Source organism: Aulonocara stuartgranti, assembly GCF_965226115.1.
Source record: "Aulonocara stuartgranti genome assembly, chromosome: 15".
NCBI lineage: Eukaryota > Metazoa > Chordata > Actinopteri > Cichliformes > Cichlidae > Aulonocara > Aulonocara stuartgranti.
Window position 1 is genome coordinate 3,705,045 of NC_138951.1, and position 24,291 is coordinate 3,729,335.

Below are 24,291 nucleotides of genomic sequence, written 5' to 3' on the forward strand. Positions count from 1 at the left end.
GCGTTCCAGCCCGGAGGAAGCTAGCCAGGCAAGGGAAGGGCACACACACACACGCGCACACACAAAATTCCCAAAGGCGATACATTTATTGAATGCAAACACACTTTATACACATTTGTACAATACTGTACAAAGTTTAAAGAGCACCAGCGCGCACACACACACAGAGTTTAGCTCATGTGTGGCTTTCAGACAGGCTCCTTCTGCACCTCTCTGCTCGCATTAACGTCTTTTGATTCAGAACAGGGGAGAACAAATCCATCTGAGATGTTTTTGTCGCATCTCGGGGCCAAACAAACCCAGACTCTGTCTCGTTATCTTTATATCTCCTTATGATTCACTTCTGCCTCCCTTTCTCGCTCTCCATTCTTCTGTTGTCTTCTTTGTCTCTCCCTCCCACTGGATTATTTTGTTCTTTAGACGCCTTGGCACGTCTTCAAGGGACTTCATAAGACATTCAAGTGACTGGCCGCCTCTAGAAAAGCCTGAAGTATTTCTTTTCTTTTTTCCCTCTGCCCTGTTCCCCACCTTCCTACTCTGTTCATCGTTCATTTCATTGCCTTTTTTTCCCTCCTGATGTTTGGATGACTTTTATTTGTTCAGCTACCATTGTAAAAGCTGTTTCAAGTGTGGCTGTAGCCGATAGGTGAATCTTCTGAAATCCTCTTTAATTACTTGGATGATGAACAAAAGAACACTGCTTCAGTTACTGCTTAAGGCAGTAACTGAAAGGGTACAATAATCCAGACACGTAGAGGGCTTCATTCCTGAACATAATTCAAGGATATTAAATGGTATCTGTCTGACATCATTTGAATTTAACGGTTTAATGCAAATGGCACTTTAGCACTTACTGTACAAGCCCCTGCAATGGCATTTGTAGGTGTGTAATATATAAATGTTTGGAGGCATTTTTTTGTATCATTATATCCAACAGTAGGCACTACATTTTGCGTATTAACCCAGCTGAGAGTGTGCCAGACAAGAACCAATCACAGAGAAGCTCACAACACAGCAATATTGACACAAGCTGCCCACAGGAATCACAATAAGGTGATAAAGAAAAGAAACCACTAAAAATGAAAGAGCAGCAAATCTGTGTCAGAGTGTGTCTGCGATCGCTTTATTTTCAGTTTTAATAAAGTGTCAGTTCATTTTATTACAAAATAGCAACTCTTTTGTTGGCTGTTATTTTCTCCGTGTTCTTTACTGTAAATTAAGTATCACTCATTCAGTTTAAACTCATTAATTTAATAAGCTCCACAACAAAATCTCACCAAGTAGTAACACTGCAAATTAAGTGACATGTTTTTGTTTCCCTATCAATCATGCACCACTCCTAATGCCAAAGTCCTGAGTCATCTTTTTCCAGCTAAACTGAAACGTACGAGGTTTTAATGAAGATTATCTTGTCCAAGAGAAATAATCAAATTATATATATTAGAGTAAGCAGCTTTTTATTCTGGATATTCCTAATCCAGATTTGTGAAAACAATGATGGAACTTTTGCCGTGAGGACTCCCCAGCTTTGGAATTCCTGGTTAGGAAAGCCAGCGTTGATTTTCCTGTTTTGGGGGTATATATATATATATATATATATTTGTAAAAATGTTTTTAAAAATCATTTATTTCATAATATTATTGAAAATATGCACACACTCTTGTCTTCAGTTTTACTCTGCAAAGCACCAAGTAGCTGCAAGTTAAGTTATTATCATCAAGTACATAGAGAAGCATAACTCCATATGGAAGTATTGTGCATCTAAGTGTGTGTGAGAGTGTGTGTGTGTTGCACGAGTTTGGCTTGGCAGACAGGTCTCCTGAACCACTAATATTGTCTGCAGGCTTGTAAGTACCATGGCTTCTTCACCAGACTTGTTAACACCCTGACCAAACCTGAACCAAAACACGACCCCGTCCCCATGCCCAGAACCCCCGAGACCATACGGCTTCAAACCCCATAGTGCAGAGACGGGCCTGACCGCTAACCTCCACTGCTGACACACAACATTCGCGCACACACACCAAGTTATGAGAAATAACCACCGTGTTACGCCACAGCAAGACACAGTATGTGTAATGCCACAATGGTTTTTGTCACCCTCTGTGCTTGTCTGTCATCAATTAACTATAATGAGAATAGTGGGTTTGGACAGAAAGGCTTGTATATTGCGTTAATACGGCTCGGCTATTATCACTCAGGAAGTTTGTCTCAGCTGGCCACAGCCACCGTCAGGAGCAGCTGAAAGGAGACAGAACCACCTATAAAAGCATATTGGTTTAAACAACCACTCCCTGTCTATTAGCTCAAAATGACATTTAATGAGACCTATTAGCTCTGCTCCAAATCAGCACTGTGGCTACACTAGACTAATGACACCAATAACACACATTCTGCAAACCATGTCATGTGGGGGCACACCAGCAGACACAGGCGCTGTGAGAAACGCACGTGAGCAAACGGATACGCACATCTGCATGTGAGAGCACACACGGGCGCATGTATACACACAGTCGATGAGTCGTCTGTGCGGTGGCAAACCACAGGTTAACCAAGAGCTGTCAAGCGATTAAGCACAATACGAGCCACAAAAACCAAGTTAGCCTCCCGCTAATGACACAGTGGCCAGAGGGACCTGACTAACCACTTACCATACACACACACACACACACACACACACACACACACACACACACACACACTGTAAACCTCTGAGGAAAATTATACCACAGATCTTTATACTTGGGCCTCGCTGATTTTCGTCACCGACCACGCAATTAATTAACTAAGGCTCGGGTCCACAGTTCAGAGATGTGTGCCTTACTGAGTCACAGGGGTGGTCCTACTGATATTAGACAAGGGAGCGCTGGGAAAATGACATCCCTCAGGAACACTCATATGGCTACCATAAGGAGCATCAAACAAGTTAACACAAAATCTACTTCCTGAATGAGACACCCACAACCAGGCAAGCAATTATACGGTTAGAAAAAAAGTTAACAGAAGCATAAAGAATATTTGGACATTTGAACTTTTATGTCAGGAACCGGCTGAAATCTTCTGCTATTGTCAACTTATTTTCCAGGAGGAAAACAAACAAACAAAAAATGCCCCACAGTGTTTTCAAAGAGGAGGGCCACAAAGGGCTAGTGTATGTCAACTTTAAGATAGCCTACTGTTCCATCTCTGAGTGCAACCCTCCCTGGTGGGGCCTGGCTATACCACAGGCCTCCTAATTATCCACTCGTTTAACACAAAATAGAGCCGTAATGGCCAACAAAGCCCCCCCATACCCCCTCCCAGCGTCTCAATGAAGCGTTCACAGATAGAATCACAGTTTTGGAGACAGTCACTGCTCTCAGCTCAGAGTCTCTGCGCTGAAAACCTGGAGGAGGGGGAGGCTCTGTGGAGAGGGCACATGTGTGTTTTGCCACCCTCCGACCTCGACTTAATGACCCCTGAGAGGGAGACGTGTTCTGGCTGTAGTTTCTGGGTAAATTACACCACCACTGTAATTCTGACCACTTAGCAGCAAAGGAAAGAAGTTCAGGGGTTATGCATGATGACATAGTCTTTATTGCTTAAATTACTGTCCTGAGACTGAAGTTGGAACATGCAAACTCTAGCTTTATGTTTTTTTACTCAGGCTAAATAGAAGAAAAAACAATGCCTGTGAGAGTGAAGTCTTGTGCCAGTGTACCCTCACCTGATCAGGTCTCTAGCTTAAAGACTCGCTTCTCGTGTGTTCAGGCTTCTGGACACAAATCTAAGACGGCAGCTCTGCTGAGGCCGCACCGAGCTTTTCTAAACAAATTCACTTCCGACTCCCATCTGCTCGCCACCAAATAACAGGACTTGTTTGAAAGTCATCTGGGGGGGTGGGACAGCAGATGCACAGGAAATGCTTTTGATCAAACAAGATGGCTCAAGAGCGAGAACGGATGGTGGGGAAAAGTGGGCGTGAGCGTGAGTACATGTGCGTTTGAGGACAAGCATATGCCTTTGTTTCAGGGCGCATGTTGATGAGCGCTGAATGTCGAGTGTGTGAGGCATTTTTTGGCACCACAGGCAGGTTTCCTACAACGAGAGACTGATGGTGGTACTAATCCTAGTGTCTCCTGGCTCCTCTGTGTCTCTGTGTGTCCTGGTGCCATATGTGACAGGACAGGCGGGGTGAGTTGTTTGCGATGTGATATTGTTCATTGAGACGCCATGAGATGAGAATATGCTTTTTTTTTTATGAATAGGGAGGAGGGTTGTGGAAACAGCTGCATGCCAGACCAGTTGGCACTGTTGGCTATAGTAAAGTTTTTTTTTCCCTCCTCAGTTGTTTTTATATGGCCCATTAAAATGAGCTGATGCTAGCACTCTGCTACCCCGCGTACCCTCTGAGGAATACGTTGCCTCACATTTTATTTCTCTTCTGTCTCTCAAAGTGTCACATGGGAGGCTAGACTGCTTTGTGAGAAGTCTTTAAGTGATTGCTAATTAACACAATTTAGAACCTTTTCCTGTAAACCTTTTCTTTTTTGTTAATTTCCTCGTTTTATTAGTGTCATCATTTAAGCCGGACGTTCGACTCTGTTTGCTGGCTGGACACATAGCTCAGTTAAAGGGCACTCCACTGAGTTTGCATATCAAGAATAGGTGAAGAACTATGTAAAAGTTGAGAAGTATTTTCCACAGTTAGCTCCCTGATATTATCATCATCACATATATGAGCTAGAATCTGATCCCACATAACACGATGGGATTCTACTTATTCTAATGAAAAAGTAGAATCCCATATTTGAAAGCTTGCAAATTGGCAAATTGAAAGAAGACTTAGGATGCTTCCTTGTGTGTGTGCACTTATTTTCATACTGTACTGCTTGTGCGTGCATTGGTACTCACTCCTGGGCTCACGAGGTCCGTCCACGGTGACCTTTATGGCTCGGTGGTAAGTGGCCACTTGTGGCGGGTTGGTGAATACTGTGATTGTCAGAGTGAAGCTCTTGCCTGTAGTGACATCAAGCAACATCAAATGACAATTGAGACAATGGCTAGTATTCATCTCTACAACATCCCCAAGTCACAAGTGTGGTTGTGATCACATAATAGCCAATACAAACTGGGGAAGAAACGACTTCGAGAGGATTAACAACAGACAACATTGGCTGTTTGAGAGGGTCTATTTAGGTCCTTTGGCAGAGTCTAAATGGAAGACTGACTGCAGGAGCCAGTATCGTGTTATCCAGAATTTCTAATGCTTTGTGAGTGGGCGAGAGGCATTTTAATAGTCACTTCCTTTCTCGATAATCCCCAGCAGTTGCTGCCTTGGGGTTGAGTGTTTGTCTGTGCAAGTGTATGCGTCCCTATGTGCATGGATGCGGAATGCTATGAATCAGAGTCCAACAGCCAAGTCAGCAGGAACAGTAATATCTGAGGTATGCAGACGCAATGAGTAACCATGGCTACACGTTGGAAACAGGAAGCGGGGGTAGCAACTCATCCGAGCCCCTGTCTATTCATCCATACACCTGTGTGTGCCATCCCCTCTTCCATTCTGAGCCCCAGCTAAGTGTAAACATGCTTTTCAAAGATCAGATAGCAGTCAGACAGAGGAGATGCAACAGGCGTCCCTCATACCCGTTTCAAGGTGCATGTGGGTGTTCCCGACCAAGAACCCCAGAGGGTTACTTCAACGATATCAGGTGTGGTATTTGGAAAGATTAGCTCTATGATTGCAATCAATTAATGACTTAAGTGGTTGTGAACAGTTTCAACATAAAAATTGACCACAATTCATGGATAAACTGTAGAAAATAGCAACTAAAAGGAATTTCTAAATAACTGGAACACATAAAGTAATGCTAGCTAGGGTTAAGAGTTGAAATTATTAGCTGACAGTAAGGATAAACAAATGATATCACTAGCTCAACACAGTGGATACTAAGGATGCACCGGTACATCACCAAAATACTGGTACGGACCTTTGACTTTGTTGATATATTGTTACATATAAATAAAGTGACACATACTGATGATCTATGATACAGTGGGGCATCTTGTGCATTGTGTTCCTGCTTCACTGCTGTTAAAGCTGCTGTCATCTCTTAATTGTGATCCTGTTCGTGCTTCCTGTCAAGGTAAGGTTGTACGCTATGACGCTATTAATTTTAATGATGTTATCAGCGATATCTGAGACCTCTGAACTAGCCGTCCTGTGCATCTGTGCTATCATCATACAGAGGCACCACGTCAGCCCTGTAACCATCAATCCTTGTGCATCTTTGTTCTCTCTCTCTTATTCTCCCGTGCATGACTTTCAGCTATCTAACATCCTATCAGTTCACTTCGCTTGTACTTATCTGTCATTGCAGGGTATTCATTTCAGACACCTCGTAGTCTGATCTCCCCTGGCTCCTATGTCACTTCCTGTTACTAGATTCTTTGTTACAGCAAAGGGACGCACGCAAGGTCTCTGTGGCAACAGGTCAAACCCAAATGCCTCGTTGTCTCCTCTTAAAACTCTGTCACTCCTCAGCCCTCCTGACTGCTCTGCTTCCTCCCCTTTTTGACAGCTACAACAGAGAAGGAAACCGGGAGGAAAAGTTGCTGGTGGAGCTGCTGACAGCACTTATCACCATCAACTTACGACAGGCGACTTTTTTTCTGTGAGATTTGTACAAAAAATAAAATAGTTACAGAAAGCACGGCGAGTGCAAGAGCACATCAGGAGACCCAAACGTACATGATTTACCGACATGACAGTAAATGATGCAAATAGTCACTTTCGTGATGCCAAACATTTGAAGAATGCCATTGGACTTAATAGGCGCGCTTCTCTGCCTGACAGCGTGAAGATATGCGCAGAGAGTGATCAGCCGTAGAGCTGCAGCACCACCCAACATGTTTATGAGCCTGAACTGAGCTGGGTCATATCAGGTGAAAAGGAAGAAAAAAAAAAAGCCTGTGAGTTTGATAAGTATTTCTTGTTATCAGATTCTCGCTTTTTAATGTGGCTGACACTGGAGAGCTGCGCATTTCTATCTTTGCACAGTTTGTTTCTCAATCTAAAAATCACAAGTACGAAAAAGCAACTCGTCTGGATTAAAGGATAGAAAAACATATCGAGAAGTATCGTTTCAAGGGAAAGAAAGGGGGGAGCAACACGCTTCACCACTCGGGCTCTGCGAGATGGGTGGTGGGATTTGAGTCTGGAGTCAGAGAGATCATTATGTGGTTGCCACGTAGTGAATGTGGCCACTAATCCACACCACTGAACCTAATAGCTACTACTGTGTTGTAGTGAAAGGAGCACAGAGAAAGTTCCAGGCCTCACCTCTGCCGCTGCGGCCCACAAAACGGAGGTCATTGAAACGTGCTACTTGGTTCTTCATCACACCTGAGGCGTTCCGCAGCTCAGCGGAGTAGTTCTCATCGTTGCCCGCCATTACGGTGACAACGGTCCCATCAGGTATATCTCCCAGGGCTACCACCTGTTAGAAGCACAAAAGTTCTCCTTTCAAAATTTCAATCTGACGTAAGCTACATTATATTCCACTGCTCCTGTGGGGGGAAAGATTTTACTTTAAATATCAGAAGCTGTGGGAAAACAAAAACATTATCGTCTTCTCAGTTTTGACTATTCAAAGCTTGTCTAGACTCATCATTTTACATCCTGCCATCCTCCTACAAATTAGGTTGATAAATGGATTTAATTTTAATGCCTCGAAGCAGCCTGATATCATGATGAATGTCCTCAGTTGAATCATGTAAAATGCAGTCTTTCAAAACAAAAGCGCCAAGGCCTCGTGTTATCATTTAGATTCTTGGATGCAGATGAAAGAGGATAAGTAAGGCCACAGAAGTGGAATAATTACAGAGCTGTAGTTATAAGAACGGTTAAATAACACTTATATTTAAAAAGTGTCACATTTGATTTGGCTGTAGCTACAAATTTCCACTTGAGAGTGTCTTTGATCTGCCGTTTAAATAATACCTGTCAAGTAATTAACAGAGGCTTTTCTTTGCAATATCATGCAAGCCAAAAACAAAGAGAAAAAAAGGAACAAAAATAGGCCAAATACACACAAGCATTATTCTTTGGAGCATTAGAAATATATTTTTCTGATTCGGAGTATTAAAAACTTGAGGAAAATGAAAATGTACAGACTAACTAAATGTAGACAACATGCTGTAATGTTTATTAAATAATTTTCACATTTGATGCAAATTGTCAAAAAGAGAAATATCCAATACAATGAAGTCTTTGTTGCTTATTTCACTGGATGGGAAGTTGCTTTAAAAGGCTTGTATATTGTATTAAACTAATTCACAACATTTTCTGATTCTCGGAAATAAATATTATAATGATTTATTTTAAACGCAAGATGAAAACAATATGCACATGTGGCTCCTTTCTTCCAGACGCTGACTCATTTTCCTACAATTAAAACCATCAGACTAATGCCCTTAAACTTCAATAATATTATTTTTTTATGCATTTCCTGACTATAATTTATTTTTAATGTCACAGTAATAACTTCCGGATTCTGCATGTTTACATTAATAGCCATTAAGGCTTGGAAACTCAAAGAAAAAGCTTAAGAGATAAAGAGGTAAATAATCGAGTGAGAGAAGGTTTTTAAAAATCTGAACTTCTCGTCATCTAACGTTGTTAAAATGTCTTCAGAGAAAGATGACGCGTTTATTGTTGTTCAAAATCAGCTTTGGGCTTCATTTGGTAGTTTTTTTTCTAGCAGTGAGCCATGATAGCCATCAAAAGTCGCTTTATTCGTTCAGCAGCGCAGCGCTGAGTCGGGACTCACCTTAAAAGCGACGGGTAGAGTCTTGTTGCACCGCCAGTGGGAGGGCAGGACCGAGCAGAGAAAGTTGGGGCTGTCGGTCCTCACTAGCTCGGCCGGGTGGTCCGCGATGATCTCGGCCATACTGCGGTTTTCGTGGGGGCGCAGTCTTGGCACCGCCGCCGCTGCGTCCGGCTGCCCGGCTGGAGAGCTCACATCGTTCATCTTTCCTGGGACCGGCTGGAGGCTACTGGACGGCGGACTGAACCTCCGACTGGCGCTGGGATCTACGGGAATTCGCATCACAACAGCGTGGATTATCAGAAAAGGCACCAAAGGCTCTCCGGCTGCTCTCTTTCTTTCTCTCTCTCACACAGGGAGAAACTCAGGAGCGTGCGCCGCTGCTCGCTGAACCTCAGCGCGCCTGCCAATGGAAAATGGGACTCGAGTGAGCGCACACCGCGTTTCAAAACCCTCTCCACTACAAACTTTAGTGGTCGCCTTCAAACGACATAAAATAGACTTCTCCAGCAAGAAAAACAACCCTTAAAAAAGTTGATGATGCTTTAAATGACAAGTTCTTTTTTTTCTTTCTTTCTTTTTCAAACTCCTCGGTGGAAGAGTCCATGTGCCATAACGCTGGCGTAGTTGCTCATGTGCGGATATAAATAACATCAAATAAATGTCCGAGCTCGTAATAGGCTATACAATTACAAAAAAAGCACGTCTAAAATGGAACAGCAGACCCAGATGCTCAAAAAACGAAAAGTTTTTTGTCTGTCTCCCTTTAGTGAAAAGTCAAAGCGCAGCTCCAGGTGCGTCATTGAAGTCTTTGTGCCAAACTGAAAGGCTTTCTGAAAGTCCGCAGGCTATGTACACACAAAAAAACCTTTCAAAGTCAAAGGGATAAGCTTTAACAATACTTTACAGGGTTATTTACAATCCCGCGACGCCTGCAAATTCAACATATTTTTCTGTTAAGTCTTCCGGCCGTGCCGCTGATTTTGTGTAGGGTTAAAAAAAAAAAGGTTTAAAGACGTTTGAAGAGAAAAAAACTATCGCCGGTGAGATGAAGGAGGCGGAAAAACGAATCCCGGTTTTGTAGCCGTAAATGCGGTTAGTGTTTGGAGGCCGGGGTTTCCCGTGCTCAGGCTTTTTGTGGTTTATATAGCTCGAGCGCCCAGCAATTATTGCGCTGATGCGACTCCAACACGTGGTGTCTGGAGTCAGATGCATTCCCTCCGCCATAATCTATCACGCCTATATAGACTGCCTGACAGATCTCCCTGTAAATGGCCATAACTTCATGAAAGACACGTGGAGCTGCGTTTCACGCCTGTCTCTTACCTACATTTCAAAGTTTGCTCACAGCCTATACCGTACGTACCGACATGTTACCGCTCCCCTGGACCATCAGCGCGCTCCTAACAGCGGAGGTGCTCATTTTCAGTCAGCAACGCGCACATCAGTCCATCAGACCGTGTAGTGTTACCGCCGTGTCCTGACCGTAAACGGCTCACAGACGCGTTCAGAGAGAGCCGAGCCGCGGCGAGAAGCGAGTTACACTCCATAAGGTATAGGAGTGAGTGAGTCACCGGAGAGCGGTGAGTCAGGTAGAGGCGCAGGGGTAGAGTTTCACTCGGTCACAGGGGAGAGCTGTTGTGCAGGTGTACAGGTATTCTACTTTACAGGGGCTTTAATTTATGTTTATCCATCCACGTGGCCGCCCTGTGAACCGACTGCGCGTTTGGGAAAGGCATTTATGGAAAATCCAACTTCAACAGTTTCTGTGCCTCATACAACTTGTTAAATCTATTACACGGTCGTTTTATTACACATAGACCGAAAATAAACGATCTATCTATATAAGCAGCACCAAAATGAGACTCCTTGCGTAATTACGCACAACTTAAAATGTATTTGCATATTTCAAAACGAGATCACATACCGAGTAGTCCATTTGACGCAGCTTTTATTTCCTACTTTGACACACTTATTGTACTTTACTACAACACTACATTATTTAACCCGTTTTCTTATTTAATTGCAGAATGTGTGAGACACAAAAACGCCGAACGGCTGTAAATTTAGCCAACAGTGTATCAAATTGTAAAAACCAGCTCAATGTCAGCCAACAGCAAAACACTGCTTACACATGTATGCATCCTTAAAGATAACCCGGTAATTTACAACAGAGGAACTCTCACAGGAGCCACTTTTCAGCTTTAGAAATGCTGAAACCTTCAGTTGATTTTTCGGCACTTGCGGTTTTTATTTTCGCAGCTGCTGTTTTTTGAAACTCAGAAAATGAATGAAAATAATTCTCAAGAATATTTAACACAACAAAAATAGTAGATCTGCAACTCATGACATAAAAATCATGCATTTTTTAAAAGCCTTTTTTTTAAAAAACAAAACAAAAAGTGCTACATACATCCTTACATCATAACAAAACAGAACAAATAAATTAAAATAAATAAAAATCACACTTTAACTTTTATGGCTGACATACTCTTTATGCCTGCTGCACTGAAAACAGTGAGAGGGCCTACTTAGCTTGTCCCTCTTGTGTCTACTGTAGAGGGCATCATTTACCCTCTGTGAGCCTCTATATCTCAGCCGGCACTCATCACCCACCCCACCCTCAGCCCTGATTACCCATCGGTCTCCCAATGAGACTTTTCTGGATGCCACATCACACATCAGCATGTGTACTGCCACTCTGTGTTCCATTTCCATTGCTCCCAAACAGGCTTTTATTGCAGTGAGTCTTTAAGACAAAGAGCTTTGATACTCCAGGCCTGTTTCAAAATAAATGGGACAAGTGGGAGGCACAGCTGTTGGGTTATTTGGATCCAGTCAGAGCCTTTGTAGCTTGTTTTTATGTTGTAAAGTTAGATGCAGTTTTATATACTTTGCTAAAGATTGCAGTGTTGTAAGAGAAATAATGTAATTCACCGTACACTACAGCCCGAGCGCTTGAAATAAGTCAAGTTCTTAAGTTTCACAAGCAAGTATGTGTGCACATATACATGTCTATTAAGTTGTGTGTGAGTGTGAGGATGTGGGAGGAATATATATATATAATGTCTGAAAGCACTGACACGCATCTGGCACCTCGTCATGTGGACGGAGGAGGGGGGGGCGAGTGATTGAGTTACGCTTCCCTTCTGTGTGCCCCAAACACCAGAAATATGGTTCACATTGTCCAACATTCTCAAAGATCATCTAACAATTCATGGATGGATAAATGTGAATAGTAGTAATTAAATCTGTAATAGTGATAAACATGGACTTGCAGGAACCATGGAGCCGGTTATCCCAACAGAGTTAAGTTTCAGCTCTGATAATATCGCTTTTTTATCGTTGAGTAAATGTAGAGTAATGTGGAAAACACCCTTAATGTTGTAGTGGAATCTAGTTTAGGAAATTTAAAGGAGGGGGGCCAATTTCATGCCATCAGCCAAATCAGCCTTATTACTTTAAATCCTGACTTAAATTTGAAGTGGAACTGTCAATGTGCACGTTCTATGAATAACAGACCCTTTAATGAGAACATTACACAAACTCACCAACTTTTCTAAGTCAAACTAATCATGCCTAAATTTAGATTTGCTGCACTCTGTTATTGTCCCATCAGAGGCAACGTAATTTTCCGGCCCAACCCCAGGGCCCCAAACAGCCCCCCCCCCCTCCCTACCTAGCCGTGCTTTAAACTCTGACAAGCTCAGCTCATCAAAGAGTGTTTGTCCCATCTGACTCCGCTTTGCTTCTCCGCTGCACATCCAGCATCTGTCTTCCAGCTCCCTACAGGATACGGTCCACACTCATACAGCGCGAGGGCTTTTTACCGTCTGGCTCTCTGTCATTCAGAGGTATTGGGCAAAATCTGCACAAGTTCAAAACGTTTGATGTTCCAGAGATGTGACGGAAAGATGGCGTTAATGTGCCAGAATAATCCGTTCAATAAAAAAAGAACATACCATGCCTACCAAAATAACATTTTAGGAACCCGACAACTTTTGATTAAATGCGAATGCTGGAAGGTTTCGGGCAGAATTGGCCTTTTAAGGATACTCCGCTGATCCTCCTCAGCATAAACTGATTTCATATGATGTAGTAATGAATCTAGCATAAAGCCGTTTAGCTTTTCAGTGGTTCTGCTGCTTGCCTGGTGCACAGCTGGATCGTCTCTCTCAGCTCTGGTATTATTCATCTACTGTGTTACACTGGCTTGGAGTCACTGCACAGTAGGAGAAGTCACTAACAGTGAGGAACCACAGTATAGCACATCGAGCAGGATGTGCGTTTTATGATTTATGGTAATATTGTATTTCGGCAGCTCAGTTTCAATTATTTGTTTTCAATAAAAATCAAACTTAGCTGACATTCTCTTGACTAATTTTCCTGTCGAGATATCAAGCGAGTAATAAAAGTTTCTGTTCTCGTTCCCACTTGGAATGACAAAGAGTGTGTGAACCGCTAATATGTGCACACATCCACCGCCTATAATGTTGTCAGCAAACGAACTGCGCAAAAGCTTCTCCCGGCGCGTCTGTGACCTTCACATCTCCCTCGCTGTTTGACATTCAAAGGGACGCATTCAGACACGTACTTACGAGGCGCGCGTATCCTCGCTGTGAACAACACCTCATTAAGGAAGATGACAAGACACAGGGCTCAGTGTTTCAGCTAGAAATGTGTGTAAACTTTCCAGTTTAAGCAGGAAACAACCAACTATGAAAATACGCTCACTTTTAGCTTTCTTAGAAAAATAATTTGTAACATTACGGTCATATAGCCTCACTCTTTCGCTTCTTCATAAGCATATACTGTACTCTCATCCAAGAGGAAAAGCACAGCCACTTAAGACTCGGGATTAAGACTCCATTTCACAGTGCTGCATTTTTCAAGACACTTAATTATAGCCTTCTAGAGGAGCGCAGTGACGAGGCCCAGGCTTTTTCAGCTCTAACGGGATGTTTCCATGTTTGGCAGGCCACCAGCCAAATGGCCTGCCAGCAAGCCAATCAGAGAGCCCACCAGGCTCTGCAACAAAGCAGCCAGAGATCCAGCACACGATCCAATCGACCAAACCGACCCGGAGAACAGGCATGTAGCTGCAGAACCAACTAAACTAGTGGGCCGGTTAGTTAGCCAGCAGAGGAGGATGACGACGGACAGAAACTTTGTTCCTTGTGACCTCATCGACACAACCTCAGCGACTCACATCCCAGCGCTGATCCCAGATCATAGCTAAGCCCTTAATGACTGTTTGTGATCGAGGCCGTGACATCACTGTAAACTGTTAGGACGAGGACAGCACGTTCTGTGGTGTGTGAGTGTGTGTTTGTGCGTGTCTCTATGCAACTGCCTTCACAGAGAGCAAACCCAAAATACATTAAACTCTGAGAAAGCCGGACCGGCGACTGCGCCCTCGAAGTCTTACATATGTATACATGCGCTTCGCTGAGGGGTACAGAAAGTTGTCTGATATTTTTGCTCAGTTTTTGAAATGGCACGGAGCAGCGTGGAAAGAGATGGAGACACGGAGGGGGCGGCTGCTCGCTGCTTGTGGCAGGAGGGTAAAGAGGGAGGGAGGGTGGGAGGGGTATAAAGACAATTTCCTCTCTGCTCTTATTGCTCTGACTGTCTGCCGCCTACTGCCTTCACGGAGGTCCCTAATTGAGATCACTTGTACTTAAAAATAGGAACAAAAAAGGAACTTCTGTGGGCTGGAAGATGGAGAGGAGAAAATAAAGCAGCAATATGTGACGAAGGCTGCCATTAAAGAGTCCCAATGATAGATCTGAGTGGGGCGCAGAGCTGAGAACTCTTTCTGCGTCTGCCAGGGAACCTTCAGATGTTGACGTGTCACACACCACCTGCTGTCACTTCGCTTAAACCGTGCATGTGGAAGAGTGTATTTGTAGGTTTTCTGTATGTGCGTGTGTGTGGGTGGGTGTTTGGCTCTTTGATGGGGTAGGGTGACAGTGCCTGTGGCTGAAGCCAAAAACATGCCAAAAAGGGGTACTTCAGTTTTTCCACTTTTACATGCAAGTGTTTGTAGGCATTTCACAGTTTGTCTTTACATTGCTTGCAAAAGAACACTCTCAAAGCCATCAAGCATATCTGGGCAACCCCTCGCCATGCAGCTTGTGTATCATTAGCTATGCTATTATTAGTCTTTCACTTTAATTCAGCCGTTTCACCAATCAAACTCTAGCTGGAGCAGCTTTTCCCAGACTTGGTCCCAGAATGTCCTTAAAGCTGTGCTGGTTTCCCCTTTAAACCGTCTATCACTCAATCAGGTCTGATCCTGCTATTAATCAAACAATGAGCCCCTCTCCTTGGAGACCAGTTTGACAGATTGGCTTGAAGGCAACGCAGCGTATCCAGGAGTGGTACTGGACCACTGCTGGGAACAGGAACCCTGTAAAGAGCGTTTTTCTTGGACCGGGACCTTCTGTAGGTGCTAAAGACAATACAGACACTCGGGCTAGGCCAACATTCCACTTTACACTTTTCCCTTCCTCTGTGTATTTCACTGGTCTACTTCCCCTCTGCAAACTAGCCGGCTAGTATCAAAATATTTATAGTACATCTGCAAGACATGCTGTTCTCATGTATCCAGGCCGTTTAGCCCTGTGTTCATTATGCGAGGTAAAACTAATACCAGATTTACAGGGGGAGATTTCTCTCTGTTCTCCCCGTCCGTGTAGCACGATTGAGGATGATTTATGTGAGGTATGGACGCACAGGCGAGATAGATAGAGTGACTTCATGGCAAGAGGCAAACAGCCTGCAGCCCAGACTAGCACTCGCAGGGGGGGTATTGGCTATCACTTGCCCATTTCCACCCTTTCAGCTGAGTGTAGAGGAAGGTAAGGATGGAAAGGCAGTGGCTGGAAACAGGGGAGGAAAAGGAAGGAGACAGGAGGATGTATGCATGTATGTATATACACAGAGGTGGGGTGGAGGAATGTCCAAGGGAACTGGGTCCAAATTGAGGTACGGGGGTGTAGAAGAGGTCCAGATGGAGGGGGGAAAATTCTGTCATGGATGCTCAATTGCACACAGACATAAACATCTAGCCATAGATCGAGTAAGCCCACGCCTGGATATGTCCCATATACATTTCTTGTTTGGGAGCTTTAGAATTTGTATTAAATATACCGTTTATTTTGCTTGGCTGTCATGGATGGACTTTTAAAGCTCGTGTAGAAAAGCTTAGGACGAAGTTCTGGCATCAATTCGCTTCCTCCTTTTTGGGAGATAATCGACATCAAAACTGTCAGTCAAGTGAATATGTCCAGTGCCGAGACAATAGCCAATCAGATAAAGAGAAAATGAAAACAACAGTAATGGGCAGGCAGCGCGAGCAAGCCACTGCAGTCGGTGTGCGTCGAGAGTGTTTGGATCTCGCTTTTTTTTCCTGATCTCTTCCTGATCGCAGTCCAGCTCGGAGCAGCTCCAAAACACTGAGTCTGAACTCCACAACCTGGAGCAGTACACACCAGTTTAAATTCCAAACCATTCAGATGTCAAAATGGCCCCGGGACGCCTTGGCTTTTGACGTGTAGGATGAGATGTTGCTAAATGACTTAAAGAGTTAAGTTGAATCTGTCACGGCTGATGCAGCTCACTCAGAGATTGGCTTTTGCCTAAAACCTTAGCCTATAATTACACTGAGACTATTAGGCTACTGGTCAGAAATGAGTCACAGAGAGGTGGGGGTGCGGAGAAAAAGAGCCGGGTGGATGGAGTTCACTTTCATAGCTTCCAGCCTGAGATGTCCTTAGACAAAATCAATTCCAGTCATCTTCGGAAAAAAGGGTTCAGCGAAAGAAAGCATCATCAAAGCAAAGGGAAATTTACCAGAAGATAAACGACTATTGTCTGATTATTCGACCTGTGACCCTGTATTTTCCACATACACTCAGAAACGTTGCCTGTTATTCCAGGACGAGGACTTCTCTTCCCCAAGCTGAGACTCTGATGACGCCAGCCTTATAGCGCCTAACTCGAGTCCTAAACAGAGTCTCATCAACTGCTGGGTCCCACAGGGAGCATCAATCACATTGTGAAACACTGTCCTTCAAACACAATCTATTCTGCGGTGTTGCATTATGGCAAAGCTGAGAATGTGAACGTCACACACTTATAAAAAAAATCTCTCTCTGGCAACGGGGCTGCTGGGATGTGGTTTCGAACTGACAATTAAATTGTCCGCTCGGAATACGTTGTCACTCTGGAAACACGAGATTTACGGCGAATAATTTTGAGAGAACTGATCAGCTTAAATATTTGAACCGGATTTTATGGCACCATAGATCACCCTGATACACTCTTGCATCCTCAAGAGGCTTAAAACTGTCCCCAGTAGTTGCAGAACTCATTTACAGGCAATTAAAGAAGCTCCTCTCACTCAGATACGTTTTATGGAAGCCTATCACAAATGAAACCCTGTTTTTGCACTGCTCCTACTAAGAAGGCAAACGTATACATTCACATCGAATATCTACAAAACACAGGGCCTTATCATAAGGCTCCTCGAAGCATACTTCAGGTTACACAAACCAACTTGCAGAAGGAAAGAAAACCTTAGAATCATAAAAGTGATACACAGGGTTAGAAGCTGTAAACATTAAGCCTGTGTTTACATTGCAAGGGATTCTTTTTCATCAGTAATAGCCTCACACTGTGAGCCTGATGATTGGGTAATATTTATTATGAGCCCTTAGGGTGTGCTTCCCTTTCAGCCTCTCTTATGTCTATAAAACCTTTTACCCTTAGCTCAACTGTAGCACAGACAAGCTCCCATTAGAACCTGATTGTATATGGGCTTTAAAGTGTGCTTCTATAATGCCTTTAGTGTGCATAGGTCATGTGCACATGTGCTCATGTGCATGTGTGTGTACCTTATGCGTGCATGTGTGTAGCAGTAAACGGGCTGGCTCGGAGACTCTGGTTAACCAGACTATAATTTGGAGGCCCAGTGAAGACTCCCAGCAGCCTCTCACTGTTTGTTTACCAGAGAGACCAACTCTACTGTTTCTGCTGCATCTGCAGGGTCCTGCAGGAAAAGGGCGTATCTGTCTGGTGGTGTGTGCATAAAAAAAGTGTGGAGGTGTAATTCTGTGCGTAATGAAGAATTCATGTGAAAGTGACAAGAATAGGTCCGTGAACAGGTCGTGTGTGAGCGTTATAAATGCTATGTGAATGATCAGTTTCCTCAAAATTCCCACTGTGCTTATTTTTCAAAGAACCAGGGCCCCGACTAAGCTGAAGAACTTTCAACAACCCTCCCTGTCCTTTCTTCCTCGTGCATCTTAAAGCTACAGTAAATCAATGCAAGAATATACATTCACTACTCCTTCTATTCTGAAATGGCAGCTTTGTCATAAATAAGAAAACAAAAAAAGAGCCAAACTTTGCTAAAAAAGCACCCTTGCATTAAAAAGGGTTTGTCAGCAAAAAATGACTGCTATTTTTGTTTGTGCTGAGGGTAATTCTCCTGAGACTAAACTGCTCGCTTTGTGTCCCATTTGGGCTTTTTTCACCCCCACCAACCCTCCTCCAAAGCAGGAATAAAAAGAAAACAATGCAATTCAAAAGACCAGAGCTCCCAGCCTGTCATTTAGCTGTAACTTTGAATTGTCTTTGCTCCCTGTGTGAGCTGTTTTCTTTCACACGCATGCACACACACACACACACACACACACACACACACACACACACACACACACACACACACACGCTGAGTTGTTGCAGCATCCTAAAATTTCATCATGAGAGAGGAAGAAACACCGAGGAGAGCAACTTTCAAAATATCACTCTAATAAAATATTCCAGCTCCTCTGGGATCCTCCTTTGCTCGTTCAGCATCAGGAGAAGTGAAGTGGAAAAGGCCTGTTATTGGTCTGTTTCCTTTGGGGAAAGACACCAAACGGGCTGAACAGAGCAACAGCTGAAGGAAAACTTTTAACTGCGACAACAAAATGAATTACAGACGACTGTAAGGGAGCAGCTGTCTGGGTGAGTGACAGGATTCGAGCCTGCTCCGGTGAGGATCAGACACCATGTATGTATATAGACTTTGATCAGACGCCGCTGCTTGTCGGAGCGCCGTGATCGGATTGAATGTGTGTAAACTGGAACAGCTCAGGGATCAACGTAAACACAGCAGCTATGTTCTCAAAAAGATGTCACAGGAAAGTCCTTTGAAACAACCTGAAATGTAACGTAGGGGATTTCTGCACTGCTGTTCCAGCAGAAATTGTTCGAAACTTTCCCACCTTTGCTTTTTTTCCACAAGCAAGAGTCACGCAGACTTTAGAAAGTCTGAGAAACTATAAGACAGAAAACCTGAGTAGTTCCACTTTATCATTTTTAGCATTTATGAGACAAAGATTAAAATGTAATAAGTGATCATACACTTATGATATATGATTATGAGATCTTGCACTTAGTAATAAATATCATTAGACAGAGACTTGGATCTGAGACTTAATTTATTTCTCTTATCTCTTACTTCTAAATACAACTTACAAACTCTGTGAATTGCTGAATGCCCAGCTGAAATGTAGTAATTATACATGATTTTGGTTTGGACCTTTAAATCATTTAATTATTTATAAATCAAATATATACACACCGCGTACTTCTACACAGGTCATCGCTGTTCCAAGGGGAAAACTGGTAATTGTGGAAAAAAAAAAAGTAACTTTTTGTCACTTGTAACCAGAACAAAAATTAAACAATTTGCAATCTCGATCTCATGCACAAAACAAGCGACGCCAGTGAGTTTCTAGCAACAGCCACCTGGTAACATCGATTTCGAACGCCACGCTCGCTGCTCCTTGTGCAAGTTCGTGTACTGATGTAACTAAACGCTGTGGAAACTCTTTGAAAACTGGTTCGTTTAACGGAGGTGGAACCCGTGGGTTTTAACTTGGTAATCAGCATATATTAGCAGAATGCGGAAAAAAAATATTGGCAAAATTCAGTATTGTAACGTCTTAATCAGGCATTAAACTGACTTTAAATGTAAATGTATTTATAAAAACTTTAATCCAATTGGAGCTTTTTGGTTTAAAAGCAGGTGTATATATATTTTGGCTTCATTTGTTCTAGTCAGTTGAGGACACTCTCGCGAGCGCCCTCTAACTACAGTCAGTTTCTGCATAATGGCGCTGACGCTCCATGAGTACTGAAAGCAGTCGGTTGCGATGCGGCGACCAAAGAATCGAACGTGAAGCGACTTTGGGCGAAAACCCCCCCACAGGTGCTGGAAGGTGGGCAGGACCCAAGCTAAACTTTTCTCAACTTCCAGGTGACTACCAGTAAAAGTGAAGAATACCATTGAATAACATATACATATACATTAAACGGTCACCTAGGCAACTGCCGCCTGCAATGTCCACGAGCGACCAGTCATCAGTTTCAAAGCGATGTGTGACGAGCAAATAGCTTCCAACGTGCACGCAGATTAACAGGAAGTGAACAAGTACTTCATAGGTTGCCTTAGGCGTAAGTATATTATCTATACTACACTCCTAATAAATCCTAGCAGTGGGGGTGGGGGAGCTGAGGAGTATTTTTTTTCCTCTCTTTCTCTCTGGAGGCCACTTTACAAATGAGAGCTACCTTTTTCTAGCTTCCCTCATCTCCCCCCGGGGACTTGTCAATATCAGCTACACACACTACTCGAAGTTCAAAGGCTTGCAGCCCACTGCACACACCTACACACACTCTCCGGGCCTCCTTTTGTGTCTCGGGGGGATATTTAATTTCAGTGTCTCTGCACACATCTGAATAAGTCTCCATGCCAGCTTGTGTGTGCCACAGGTGGTACGGTGCTGGTGACTCTGATTACTGTGGTGACCAAAGCATCGCCGCCCATCACGTTTGTCATCAACCTTTTCCTGAAAGCGTGGGTGGGAGGGGAAGGATAAAGGGACGACTTAAGGAGAAGCAGAAGGAGGAAGGGATGAAGGGAGGCGAGGAAGGTAAATGAGGGTAAATAGCCGCCCCCACAGTGCCATATGGGAGGTGGTTTGTACGAGTCAATTTTGTACTTGCCTCTTGAGTGCAAACTGATCCTTCCTTTTGTATCATATCCCAGTCTCACTTACTCTTTTTCTTCCTCCGAATGTCTTCTTCTTTCTCTCTAATTTTCTCACTTTTTACTCCCTTCTGAAACGTGAAAGAGTAAACATTTGACCCTTCTCTTCCACGCACAGGCACCGAGAGTTGTCAGGCCACCTTAAAAGCCTCGCGTGGGCGTCGCTGAGTGGGTGGGCTCTCTGATTTTCAGGTGTATTTGATCTGTTGTATTCACACCTCAGCACTGGCAGAGGGGGCCCACTGTGTGGGCAGGTAATTTGAGCAAATTAGGAGATGGGGCCTGTGCACTATTAATGACACCCTTATACCCTCCAATGCACGTCCGTCTATTGTTCCCTCCTCTGCACACCTTTCTTTTCTTCCGCTCCAAGTCCCCCGGTCCCATCTGCGCCTCCAGCTCAACGCCCACCCTCAGTCCCTCTAAAGTCCCACTGTGTGGAATGCACACACACGGTGCACATGGGGGCGGCAGAAGGGGGGGATTGGTTCCAGGTGCCAGTTTGAGCGAGAGCATTAATCAAGCAGACAGATCCTCCTGTCACACACACACCTTTAATGTGCACGCACAATAGAAACTACAAAACCCACCTGCCATTATTCAGCGACTTTGCTACATGCCAAACGTCTGTTTAAGTTACCAAATTTGTCCCTAAATGTTTTTTATAAGAGTGCTATGCGATAAAAGGAAAATACTTGAGAGAAAGTCAGCGCTGATACTGATGTCTGGACACGTTGTAACAAGGTGCTCCACTGATGTCAGCTCAGCCCTCTTTGATGCTCCTTTGCTCATCTTCTTCACCTTCTCCTCAAAAACTGAGCACAATCCCGACTGTCTGTGTTGACACTCCTACGCGTTAGAGGTTACACCAACTAAATAATCAGAATTGCTTCAGTGCATTAGTGCTGGAAAGTAAGGTTATATATTTAGGAGTCTGGCCTGAGTCGGAGGGGATACCGCATTCCTTTAAGATTAAACTAACAAGCCAAAAAACCTGCCCTTTTCTCCGGCACGGGGAAGAACAGGTAAGGCCTTGTGTAGATGCTGTGGCCACGCTCTCACTCACATCGTTACACGCTGAACCCAAACATCCAGGAGGCTCAACACTCCATATTTCCCCGTTATAGAAACACGGGAGTGTGGAAGCAAGGCCGCCTCGGCCTATTTGAAAGGGGGGCAACGGGGGAAACGCTGCTATTCAAGCCTTTCCTGTGGTTTGCCATATCAGCTCCGCTTTAAGTCATCTTCTGACTTAAACAACTAAAATAAAACATAAATGCCAAGAAGAAAAAAAATGGAGGATGTGAAAAGAAAGAGCAGACTGCTTTATAATACTGGTGTTATGTTTCATTAGGGTGAAGCCGTTCCAAGATAGACCAAATTTTCAAAGTGTTAGGTAGTTACTTCCTCTCTGAGGGCTTATATCGGATAACGGTAATTCACCCAGCTTGATGCTATTGAAATGGATGAGTGGCTGCAGGATCTTGTTAAGTGTGAAAATAGCACAGCGACGCTTTAAAAGCTTCACTGGTTAACGCAATGGCATTAAGCTACCCGGTAATTATGGTGCATTTAAAAATCATAGCTATGTGCAGAATGAGTTTGCAACGCTATCCAAAAATACGCACCAATTTGGCTCTCATCTCGCCAAAACACCAACGGCATATTGAACATTTGCACTGATTTATAGCAAGCGAGGCGTTAGCACTTTTTTTAAGCAAGCGTTCAAATGTTTATTGGCCCTTTAAGGAGATTGTTTTTGAGTCTAATGTCAATGCTTTGAATAGGCAGAACCCTACGATAAGCACTCAGCTGGCAGGTTACCTTATCATAATAGTGTAATTAGCCCCAGAGCGACTGAATATTAGGACAGAACAAGAGATAATATACAGCGCACTGTGAGTATTTACACTGAGTTCTACATTTGTTGTTGCAGTCTGCATATTACAGAGATGAGAGTAATCTCCCTCATTTCACTGCTTTATTTTGAAAGTAGTGAAGCAGACATTGTACCACATCGAGACCACAAAGCACAGCGATTCACAGCAAAGACACCGCATTTATAATTTCAGAAAGCAGCAGAGGCTTTCTCAACGTTCGTTCCCCTTTAGTAAAGTATATCAACCCTTTATTATTTTTTAAAATGACAGGAAACTCTCCACAACTTTCACATCACACTCGATTTTCAGACCGTAAAAATCACAGCTTACGTTATTCCCACGACGCTTTCATTTAGACTTTAATAACAGCCTAAAGTCTATTTTTGGGCACAATCAGCCTCACATTCACAGTACATTTGAGAGAATTACACACCAATTAATCTATCTTTGATTAAACCCCGATCACATTAACACTCCCTGATTACCCCGAGGAATCATGTAGGCTAATGTAAACCATCAGCACTAATAAGTTCTAATAGCTGGCGCAGCTCGCAAACACAAACAGCGCTATTTTACTCCATCAATATGACCCTGCTGGGATTAAATAGCATGTTTGCCTCAGAGGTACAATTAAGCGATGCTAAATAGAGTTCCTTTGAGCCTGGAGTTAAGGGAAGAGTCTCCGCTGCACAGTAGCAGCCAGTGAAGCCCTCACATCGTCCTCCCCCCACTCCCCCGACCCATCCCCCGGCATTTTCAAATTACCTATTGATGAGTGGGCTTCACGTCTCTCCACGGGTGGATGAGGGGGTGGGAGGGGTGAGGCGAACGGGTGGGAGGTGGTGGTGGTGGTGCGGTGGGATGTCTGGTTCACTTTTAAGACGTCTCCAAGAAGCAGGCCTGTGGTTAGATCTAAGGCAACACTTATGCAACAGAAGCTCCCTTTCTCAAATACATATATACGGTTTCCCTGCAAATTATCCGAGATTTTCTTCGGGGGGAAAGTTTTCCGCCTGGAGTTTTCAGATATTTACCCACATCGTCCCCGCTTTCTTTCTTTTGATGTTGTTGATTCGGGTCCGTCTGTGTGTAAGCACTCCTTTTCCCCCCCCTCTCGACTGCGACTCCACGGCTTTGCCGAACGATAATTGCTCCCATGACTTAATTGTCTATATGTAATTAAGTTTGTAATAGAGAAAAGAGGCACTTAAATGTTCCCCGGAGAGGCACGGTGGCTGAGTGGGTGCCACACATGTTGAAGATTATTCTGCCCTCTCCATCTGATCTGCCAGTATGAGGAGTTATAAAAAAAATGTATTCAAAGCAATTAAATTAAAATTGCCTCATGTAAATGCCAAGACAAATTTTAATGAGCCCCCTCTACTTTAATTTGGAATATTTGCCCGTTCCCTCAAGTCAGCTCAATTTATCGCTGCACGGGAATGTAGGCTCGACTCTAAATTAAAAATGTCCTTAATGAACACAAATATACAG

At 43.7% G+C, this 24,291-nt stretch overlaps 1 protein-coding gene across 11 annotated transcripts in view; it reads right to left on the reverse strand.

Annotated features, from left to right (window-relative positions):
- Positions 1-24,291, reverse strand: part of runx2b (RUNX family transcription factor 2b) — a 124,646-nt gene that overhangs the window by 12,944 nt on the left and 87,411 nt on the right. For 10 of the 11 annotated variants that reach the window (XM_082506078.1, XM_082506079.1, XM_082506085.1 and 7 more), the window contains 3 exons: positions 8,815-9,077; positions 7,326-7,482; positions 4,895-4,999 (listed from right to left, as the gene is read on the reverse strand). In XM_082506078.1, coding sequence (XP_082362204.1) covers positions 4,895-4,999; positions 7,326-7,482; positions 8,815-9,077 — 525 coding nt within the window. Of the gene's footprint in view, positions 1-4,894; positions 5,000-7,325; positions 7,483-8,814; positions 9,078-10,177; positions 10,624-24,291 lie in introns of those variants that run through there. The other variant, XM_082506076.1, reaches the window with a different exon arrangement.